This window comes from Natrix helvetica, assembly GCF_964273705.1.
Source record: "Natrix helvetica genome assembly, chromosome: 2".
In the NCBI taxonomy this organism is placed as follows: Eukaryota; Metazoa; Chordata; class Lepidosauria; order Squamata; family Natricidae; genus Natrix; species Natrix helvetica.
Window position 1 is genome coordinate 278,425,621 of NC_138552.1, and position 10,852 is coordinate 278,436,472.

The 10,852-nt window shown below is 41.4% G+C and overlaps 1 protein-coding gene across 1 annotated transcript in view; it reads right to left on the minus strand.

The window, feature by feature from the left end:
- The window catches only part of RPAIN (RPA interacting protein), a 12,419-nt gene extending 9,210 nt beyond the window's left edge, over window positions 1-3,209 (minus strand). The window contains exons 1-2 of the mRNA XM_081943730.1: window positions 3,039-3,209; window positions 1,533-1,718 (exon numbers count right to left, since the gene is read on the minus strand). Coding sequence (XP_081799856.1) covers window positions 1,533-1,718; window positions 3,039-3,116 — 264 coding nt within the window. The 5' untranslated portion in view covers window positions 3,117-3,209. The remainder of the gene's footprint in view (window positions 1-1,532; window positions 1,719-3,038) is intronic.
- Between the last annotated feature and the right edge of the window lie 7,643 nt (window positions 3,210-10,852).

Here is a 10,852-nt window from a genome sequence, read left to right on the forward strand (position 1 = left end):
CATAGCCATGACTATATGCAGGGTAATGTCTCTTCTTTTTAGTATGCTGTTTAGATTTGCCATAGTTTTCCTCCACAGGACCAAGTATCTCTTAATTTCTTGGCTGCATACTGTCTCCGAAATCTAGACTGGAAACAGATATTTGCCCAGTACCCTTCCATAGTAGTGAACTACATACATTAGGCTCTATCTACTAAAGATTTCTCAGAACACAAGGGTGAGTTCTAAGTAAAAACCTTTCCACTGCTTTATAACTTCAGGTCCATCATTCAAGAAGCTGGAATGCATTTTGGCCTCCCCTAAGGCACTGTTCTCTAAAATTTCCAAGTTGGCTCAGGGCGGGTGGGGGGGAGTGGGGGCAAGGGGTTGTGGGGAGGGATAATTTTGTGTGAAGGGTAGGTGTGCATGCTCGCACAAGTGGGGCTGCAAGTACTGGTGCCCATGTTTGTGCGTGTGGGACTGCAAGCACCGGTGCCCACACAAGTGGGGCTGTCAGCCTTCCGCTTGTGCGAATGGAGCTGTGAGTGCTGGCGCCCCCCGCAGGTGTGAGTCAGGCTGTGCCCACGCATGTGCCAGCCCCCCTCTCACAGTCTAGTTGCGAATAGGGCGCGACCCACAGGTTGGGGACCTCTGTTCTAAGGTATACTTTTAGGTCAACCTCAGAATTATTGTGATGATACATTTTAGCAATGGTAGAATGATATGTTGCTTTTTAAAAAAGAAAGTGTGTTTCTAACACAGGTTTTCTATAAGTAATACAAGGTTACATGCCAATTGAGCATTCATTTTTTTTCCACCCACCTAAGTTATAACTGCTTCAAAATTTAGTATGTTTGGATTTTCAAAATAATAATGTATTGCATGCATAGACTGTCTGATTCTCAATGACTCTGAGCAGCTCACAACAAAGCAGCTCATTATAATAAAATATAATATATTATAAAATATTAAAAGTAAATTGTGTTTCTACTCATATCTCACTTATTTTTTCAAATGATCTTGAAATTGTTTTTTACGTTATTTTAAAAGCCTCATATGCAAAGTTAATTTCTACAAGTAGCCACAGAAGTGTTTCCTTTTTGCTTAATAAGAAAAACATATATGTAAAACATTCAGATAAATTGCTGTTCAAGAAAGAATAGGACTTTCTTTCCAGTCCTAAACCACCATTTCAAACCAATATGAAATAAAAATAAACTTTTGAATAAGTCACATCTGAAAAGATGTGAGCCAGATTTGCAAGTGCGATAATTACATCTTGAAATTTTGTGCCTGGTTTTTGGCCCTACCATTGCATGATGACATCAGAAAAGACTATTGATCCCTTTAAAGCAGTGTTTCTCGACAGCTTGAAGATCTGTGAACTTCAACTCCCAGAATTTCTTAGCCAGCATGGCTGAGGAGTTCTGGGAGTTGAAGTCCACACTTGAAGTTACTAAAGTTGAGAAACTGCTTTAAGAACATGGACACCAGACCTATGTCCTGACCACCCCCACCCCCCCACCTCCCAAATTTCTTCATACGGCACTAACCTGGGAAGAATCTTGTTTTCTGAGAGAGGGTAGCTGAGAATCCACAGAATGCAAAGCTTTCCACTCAACTTCCATCACCTCCTGTACCAGCAAAGCTTTATTTGATCTACTCGCTCCATTTTCTCCCACTTGACGATATCTTTCAAGCAACTTGGCCCGACTACTTTTCAGTCTATCCACACAGCGCTAAAGAAAAAGAAAAAAACTTCATATCAGCAGTAAGTTCTGAGCTAGAATAGAATAACAGAGTTGGAAGGGATCTTGGAGGTCTTCCAGTCCAGTGGGCACCAGGAACTGGTTCCATGGAGATTTTCCCGCAAATTGGAGGGGGCGTGGTTTTGCAAGTTGCCTGTATACCATGGATGGGGCTTCGCTTGTTTGCGTGGCCCAGTTACTGGCATGCTGTGGCCTAGTGCCAGTCCACGGACTGGGGTTTGGCTACCCCTGTTCTAGTCCAACCACCTGCTCAGGCAAGAAACCGATACCATTTCAGGCAAATGTCCAAACTCTTCTTAAAGACTTCAGTGTTGGAGCATTCACAACTTCTGGAGGCAAGTTGTTCCACTGATTGTTCTAACTCTCAGGAAATTTCTTCTTAGTTCTAGGTTGCTTTTCTCCTTGATTAGTTTCCATCCATTGCTTCTTGACCTGCCCTCAGGTGCTTTGGAGAATAGTTTGACTCCCTCTTCTTTGTGGCAACCTCTGAGATGCTGGAATACTGCTATGTTTCCCCTAGTCCTTTTTTTCATTAAACTAGACATACCCAGTTCCTGCAACCGTTCTTCATATGTTTTAGTCTCCAGTCCCCTAATCATCTTTGTTCCTCTTCTCTGCACTCTTTCTAGAGTCTCCACAACTTTTTTACATCGTGGTGACCAAAACTGAATGCAGTATTCCAAGTGTGGCCTTACCAAGGCATTATAAAGTGGTTATTAACACTTCACGTGATCTTGATTCTATCCCTCTGTTGATGCAGCCTAGAACTGTGTTGGCTTTTTTGGCCGCTGCTGCACACTGCTGGCTCATATTTAAGTGATTGTCCACTAGGACTCCAAGATCCCTCTCACTACTGTTGAGCAAGGTACCACCTATACTGTATCTGTGCATTTCGTTTTTCTTGCCTAAATGTGGAACCTTCCTTTTTTCATCATTGGATTTGAAATGCAATTCAACTTTTTTCACCCCTGAATTTGAAATGCAGTGATTATTACGAATTCAGGTTTAAGGGGGGCGTGGGCGCAATTCGCGAAAAGGAATCTAATGAGCCTGACATTAATCCGAATGAACTGCAGGCATTTTTTGCTCAAGAGCTCACTCTCACTACTTTCTAGGGGTCTCCCGCCCAGGAAAGCCAGCATCCCAGGTACTCTTCCGGATTGGAAGCGGGTCTTTGCCGGGAGTCTACTACCAATTTGGCGGCGGAATTGCCGGTTCGCGTTCCAACCTTGGATCGTTGGCGCCTCCAGCGTTCCAAGGACAGGAAGGGAGGAGAGAGCAGAAGTTTACCTGCCGGAAAGTCTCTTTCCACGGCGGGGTTCGGAAGCCCTTGTAAAGAGCCTGGTGCCGCGGCATCAAGCCCGCCATGGTTCCTCCACTCCCGCGGCAAAACAAACATGGGCGGGACTTAGCCGTTGGATTTACCTGCCAAGCTCCGCCACTGCCATCCGCCCTAACTAAAGCATGCCGGGAAATGGAGTCAGGCAAAGAACCTCGGCGCCCGTTGCATGATGGGAACCCCCTGGCTTCCCTGGCTTGCTATGGCAGTCACAATGTTTCTGGTGCATGATGGGATTAGAGTTCGCGTAGAAACGAATATTGGTTTGCAAGGAGAAACGACCGCAAAAGAACGGGTTTTGTTTTCAAGCCCGTGTTGGAAGGATACGACACAAGCCACGAAGGATGTTCTCTTTGCTGCCCTTCTAATTGTTCTCCAATTTTAAGTCTCTTTTCCCCTCTTCCTTTTCTGGGCTTGGCAGAAAAAAAGACGCTGTCGGGCCACTGTGTTATGGTTAGATGCAATGGGGAAAGTTACAGATTTTGTTTCCAGGGTCTGGTAATGCTCTTTGATTATATGCCATCAAATCAGGGTCAACTCTTAGGCTAGTAATGCCACCTCTAACATGCCAACTCATGGCATTGTGGGGGAAATTGGGAGGCAGGAAGATGATGTATATACTACCTTAAAATGTATAATAGTAGTAGCTGAGCATATATTTGCTGATCTAACAGTGTGACAAACATTACTTGTCATTACTGCTCCATTACTCTTGTAGGAAGTTATCACCCAACCCTCTCCCAGAAAAATGAAATACCCTAGGAAATATTGAAAAGGCAGAATATTTCTCCAGATGTGAAAAGGAAGAAACACGTTTTATAAAGAGAGAATAGCTCCCTGCAGCTTCCTGCCTCCACCCACTTTGTCAATGGGCCATTAAGGTGGCCAAGCCAGTCCCTTTACATAATAAAGAGTTCCCCTCTTCAGCTCCAGGGGGATGGGATTAAGGCATGATAATATTGGCCTTTTACCCAACTGACCACATGGCATCTGAGAATTCAACCAAACCTGGACTCAGCCTAGAGAGTTGCCCCTACATGGCCCCCTGGGAGTCTGACAACCAATCAGAATACATTTCTTACACATGAACAGGAAACAAGATAGGTGGGGCCTAGATTATAAAAAGCCCTGCAAGCCCCTCCCTTGACCCTTCTTCTTCACCCAACACCTTGAAACGTGATCACCTTTTTCCCCAAGACCTCAAGCAATGTGGTCCTGTCCACCATTAAACATTAAATCATATTTCTAAGCAGCCTCCATGCCTCCAGTGTCTTTTTCCTCACTTGGAGCCGAACCCAGAAGGACATTTCTTACAACACTCTTTCCCATTGAAGTGGGGATGGTGTTCCAGAAAGCGGGTGCCGTGGCAAAAAAGGGTCTCCTGGACCCCATCAGATGAAGCTCCTTATGTGCTCTTAAAAACTTCAATGCTGTTTTTATTTATTGTTAACTGTCCAGAGTCATAAATTTGAGATGGGCAGCCATGTAACTTGAAATAATTACTAAAGTCAATTGCTGGAAATCTCAACAGATTTGATGATCTCATGAAATTTCTCATGAAAACAACAATATACTCTTGTAAGCTTTCACAGAGGGTGTCAATGTAGTGGTGATGAGCTGTCAGGCTGAATGGTGTTGGCTTACTGTCCATTATCTTTTGTTCCGAGTCTGACTTTTGCCTGTAGACACAAGTGAGCTGCCTTGTGGTATACTTCTCTGCCATTTACAGCAACTTTCAGTCACAATTTCACCCCCCAAATCCTTTTCTAATTCAGTAATTCCACTACCTGGCCCTCCTGTGAGGCAAAGTCTTTGTGAACGCCATGAGAGGCGACAAATTGTGTTACCTCTAAACCACTATTTTACTTCTAAGGACAGGGAAAGGCAGTTGTTGGATTTTCTCTTTCAGGGGTTAAAAATCACCTGGCAATGCACATTCTGACTGAGAAGGAATAGCTTGGTCTCAGCTAGAAAAAATATATTGGGATAAAGCTATTATGTTCTACCTATTTCTCACTTGAAACAGTCTTGATTGTAGCACTTCTCATCCTTTTGAATTGCTCACTCAAAAACCTTTCCTTGCCCAGTCATTCTTTAACGGGTACTTTTCAATGCATTTGCCAAATTCCATCACCTCTAGTTATTGGGTAAAATTGATTTAGAGTCCAAATACACCTGGAATTACCAAGTTGAGAAAGAGATGGCTAGCAGACAGAGAGATGCTAAGATACCAAAAGACAGGACACCTCCCTTTTATTACTATTATCTCTTCCCAACAATGTGATCTACTAATCTATTAACAAAAGGAGCTTTTGCAAGCGAGCCATGAATTAATTTCAAGCAAAGCACCTTCATCTCGATTGCTCTATTTGTGCTTTCACTGAAATTAGCAGACAATCAGCATGCACTTCGGTATCTGTTAGCAAAGAGCTAAGGGAGCTAACTACCAGAGCTTCATATGTAACCAGGGTCAATATAGTTGGCAGGATGTGGCTTTGTAATTGTGCTGAAGAATTTTGTAAGTGAGCTCATTGCTGGAACAAGCAAAGGTAATTTGCAATGTTCTTAGTACACCCAGAGGGTGGAGAAGTTAGATAATTAAGTGCACCCCACAAGCTTATGGGATTTTAGACTAAATTGCATGACTTAAATAAATCAGGAACAAGTGATGAAATGTGAGGAAATGTTGATGTGCATATATGTTCATAAAAAAGCTGCTTGAATTTCAGCAAAAGCACTTGGTTTGGACTAGTGTACCTTTCTTTAATTCTGCACAGAAATAAGTGTGAAAATCCACTTTCCTTGCTCAGTGTGATTGTTGATTCATTATAGCAAGTAAAATGAACTAGTGTTGGGCTGGGCCAAGAGTTAAATCACAGCTGCTGGTTGTTTGGCTGATGTTGGCCTTCATACTTATTGAGTTCTTCCCAAGGTTCTTATTTAGATTTTTATCTTGCCTTTTATATAGTTTGGTCAATTTAAGGCAATGAATACAGGTAGTCCTCAACTTACAACAATTCATTTAGTGACCAAAGTTACAACAGCATTGAAAAATGACCTATGATCAATTGGGGGGAGGAGGACGTTGCGACGACACAACGTGCGGTCTCGATAGTCTGAGACCGCCATTGATTCTTTTACCTGCTGCACGGTCCGTAGGGACCTAAACCATCCTGGAGAGACGGTGACAGGGAGAAAAATCCTTGCTCGTCTCAGGGACACCGCAAAGTCCCTGATTGACCCAAGGGAAGTTCTCCAAGCCGGCGGTAAACAGACAGCCCCCAGGCTGACAAAGTCGGAGATGGCTCCGGAAATAAGGCAATGAAAGTGAGTCCAGCTGGCGAGATTTTTTTTTCTTTGAGAATGATTGCCCAAAGAAATTTTTTTAAAAGAAAAATTAGTCCTTTAAGCAAAAGAATAAAGCGGCGAAATTTATCTTTATTGGACTGAAGGGAAAGAAAAGAAAATATATTTCTTTCATTTCTTTTTTCTTCTTGAAAAAATTTAAAGGATTTTATGTTTAAGCAATTTTAAAACAAAATTTTTTTATACGTAAAAGAGATATTGAAGGCGAGAGTGGCAGTGGATTTCAAACTTTTTCTTTTCTTCTGGGAAATATGCATTCATATACAGATGAAGAAACCCTAAGCTACCAGGATTTTTTGGATGGAATTTTAAAGATATTGGAAGGATTTGAAAGGTTTGATAAGAAGCTAGATAGATTATTGTTTGGCTCAAGAAAAGATGAAGGGACTGGAGCCTCAAAAATTAAAGAAGAGAGTGAAGATATAGAAGATAAAGACAAGATAACAGATGAACCTAATAATGGAGCATTTGAGTGAAAGTGGAAAGGAGGGAACATGGAAAAGTGAATTTGATTATTATTACATACTTGAAGATTTGGAGCTCTACCCCCCACCCCCACCCCGTCAAGATATGGATTTGATGATGGAATCAGTGACGTGCAGTCAGGTGAGGCAAGTGAGGCACAGCCTCTCCACTCTCATCATGAAAAGAAAAAAATGTAAAAGGAAAAAGGCGAGAGCTGAGGTCAGGCTGAGCTAGTTACTGCCTCACCGTGGATGACTCTGCTTAACTGTTAAAAAAAGCCACTTAAAAAGCACCCTCTACTATGAGGCAGGAGAACTGCATGCGTACTACAGCATGGCTCTTTGCCTGGCTTCCTGCCTCCTCCTGTGGTCTCCTCACTGGTGCTCTCCCTCCCCAAGTGTAGTGACTTCCTCCCCAGGCCCCCATTCATTTCTCTCTCTCACACACACAGCTGGATAAAACTATATAAAAATCTAGCCCAGCTTCACTGATTACAAGTTTGAAAAGGCAACGTGGCTCCGCCTGCAATCAAACTACACTTGGGGAGGGAGAGCACAAGCGAGCACTGAGGAGACCACAGGAGGAGGCAGGAAGCCAGGCAAAGAGCCATGCTGTAGTACACACACTTCCCCCCAGCCTCTTTCTTTTGGAAGGCTCGGATCGGCTCCCCTCCGGCTTCTCTGCCTCTCCTCTCATCCCAGCCTGCCAGCAGGAGGTGAGTGGGTGGGCTTTATTGTGTTCCAGGCATTTCCCACCCAGACAGCAGGCTGCATTTGCAATGGTGGAGGTGTTTGGGGAAGGCAGCAGGGGAATGGAGGGGATGGCAGAGGAACTGCTTTCAAGCCACTGGAAAAGATATCCAATCCAACTTGTGTGTGTGTGTGTGGGTTTGTTTGAGAGTGAGTGAGAGAGGGAAGGGGGTAGGAGAGATAGTCCAATCCAACTTCTGGGTGTGTGTGTGCATGTGTTTGAGAGAGGGGGAGGAAGGGAGAGAGGGAGGAAGGAGGGGAAGGGAGAAGAAAAAGAAAAAGAAAGAAGGAGCAAAGGAGAAAAACAAATGCTGTTGCTTTAAATCGGAACTGAGCATGCCTGGCTGTGGAATTCTGAGAGTTGAAGTCTACAAGTCTAAAAATATTTGAAACCCAGCACTGTGTCAGTGCCTCACCAGTCATAAACCTCACCGCACGTCACTGGATGGAATTAAGAAGAGAAACAGCTTTAGAAAGACATTGGATAATTAAAGACATGCCAATTTTAATACTAATTCAAGGGCAACAAGACTATATGAGAGATCTTTCAAGCAAAAAAGTGCGGAGAGAAGTTTTTAAAAACTTTATAAAGAAGTTTATAAGAGAATTGACACAACAACTAGCTAAAGAGATAAGACAGTTTTGTTCCTAGAAAGACACAGGCTGATGATGAAGGTTGATAACTCAAAACTTAGTTAACTTTTGGTGATTAATAAGTAGGATTTCTTAGACACTTTTAGAATGTTTTCTTTAAAAAATTTTTGTTAATTAATAATTCATGATAATAATAATAATAATAATAATAATAATAATAATAATAATAATAATAATAATAATAATAATAATGAAGTAATAATCTCAATTAGTAAAAATAATTTGGATATAAACTGTAAATTGCGACCTGGGGAAAAGATTTATCAATTCCACTAATATATTTTTGTTTAGATTTTATTATAAAGATGTAATTTTTCTTGGGCACTTATAAACTCTACTAAAAAACTTTTGGTTAGACTTTATTATAAAGATGTAATTTTTCTTGGGTCGGTGGGGAGGAGATGTGATATAAATGACAAAAAAAATCTTTTTTGTTTTCTTCTTCTTTAGATAACTATAATAACAGTAAGAAAATGTTAATGGATAATGTTTAATTATTTTTATATGTCTTGGCATTGGTAAAAGCAATTAGATACAAGCCTTAGATAGTGAGTTGGAAAAAAAAGGGAATATGCTATAAAAGGGTAATTATTGGAGGTTTATAGGAATAGCTAATGAATGCCAGTTGATGGTTGTGTCTTCAAGTGCAAATGGTTCTAGATAAAAGCATATTTAAATAATTACAGCTAAATGAGAATGATGGTATATTGATGGTAAAATACATAAAGATCTTCGATTTTAAAATGTAAATTAAAAATATGAAGGATGTATAGTAACGCACGAAATTCATTTGTAACCAATCGACATGCTTTCTACAAGATGTAATGAAAAATGTATTTTTGTATTTTTGTTTAATTAAAACAATAAAAAATGTTCAAAAAATGGCCTATGAATCATTTTTTCACACTTAAAACTGTTGCAGTATCCCCATGGTCACCTGATTCGGATGTTTGGCAATTGGTTGATATTTATGACAGTTGCAGTCCTGAGATCATGTGATCACCTTGTAGTAAGGTAACAGAAATAACCCAGAAGGCATGCACAGAAAAATTAATAAACACGTAGCCAGGAGCCATAGCCAGAGAAAATCACACAGGTAGCCAGGAAGAGGTTACACTTGGTCACAGAAGAAATATAAGATAATAGGAAAAGAGTAACAGAGTTGGGAAATCCCCAAATCTAGCAATGAACGGTCAGAGTAACAAAAACACTAAATCCAATTCCAAGATAACACAAACATCCTGACTATTTATATAGAGCAGACACCTTTGTATAAGCGCCCAAACAGAAAAACACCCTCCTCGTGTTTTATGATAGGATTAGCCCAAGGACGAGATACCGGAGGAACGAAATCCAAAGACAAGAGAATCAAGATCAGAGCAATCATCCAGAATAAAAGAACTTTTGTAAAAACTGAATTTACACAATAGCCTGAGGTAAGAAAAACTGTATAAAAAGGAAAACTAAACTGTATGTGGTATGCTGCAGATCCGGGAATGACAGAGCTGTGTCTCATCCTTCCCGTTCCTTTTTTCTTCAATAAAACTCATAACTTCCAGGTGGCTGTCTTCACAAAACTTTCTTTTAGCGTCGGTGGTGACTCCCGGCTGGGAACGGACCGGAAACCTTTGCCTTCCAACAACCTTTTGCAACTTTCCAATGAGCAAAGTGAATGGGGAAGACAGGTTCACATAACATGTTGCTAACTTAACAACTGCAGTGATTCACTGAACAACTGTGGCCAGAAAGGTAAAATGGAGCAAAATTCACTTAACAAATGTCTTGCTTACCAATATAATTTTTGGGCTAAATTGTGGTTGTAAGTCGAGGACTACCTGTGTACCTATTACTCTTGCTTCCTCTTTTGCCCTCAATGAGGGCAAGTGGAGTGGGCTGAGAAGTGACACATCCAGTCACATGGACAGCTTTCATGCCAATATTTGAGGGGCTACCACAGAGGAGTGGGTCAAGCTATTTTCCAAAACACCTGAAGACTGGAAAAGGAATAATGGATGGAAACTGACCAAGGAGAGATTCAATCTAGAAATAAGGAGGAACTTTCTGACAGTGAGTACAATCATCCAACGGAAGAGAAGTTTCCTTTGGAAGTTGTGGGAGCTTCATCACTGGAGGCTTTCAAGAAGATACTGGACTGCCATCTGTCAGAAATAGTGTAGGGTCTCCTGCTTGAGGGGGGTTTGGACTAGATGACCTATAAGGTCCCTTCCAACTCTGTTAATCTGTTAACATCTGTTAACTTACTATTACAGATACTTGATTACATGCCAATAAGGCATGTCTGACGCTGGGGAATGCTTGGGTTTCTAGCAATGGCCAAGGGAGGCCTAGAATTGACAGTTTCCTGCTTTCCAAGCCAGCACCTTAAAGCTGTATTTCTTAATAATATATTTCCCCTTTGCAGGACTGGATGGAGGAAAAACTCCCACAACTTCTCGGATTGACTTCTAACCGGAGGGCGGGGAGAAGAGTGAAAACCCGCCAAGCAACTTTTGACTCTATGATCTACTCTA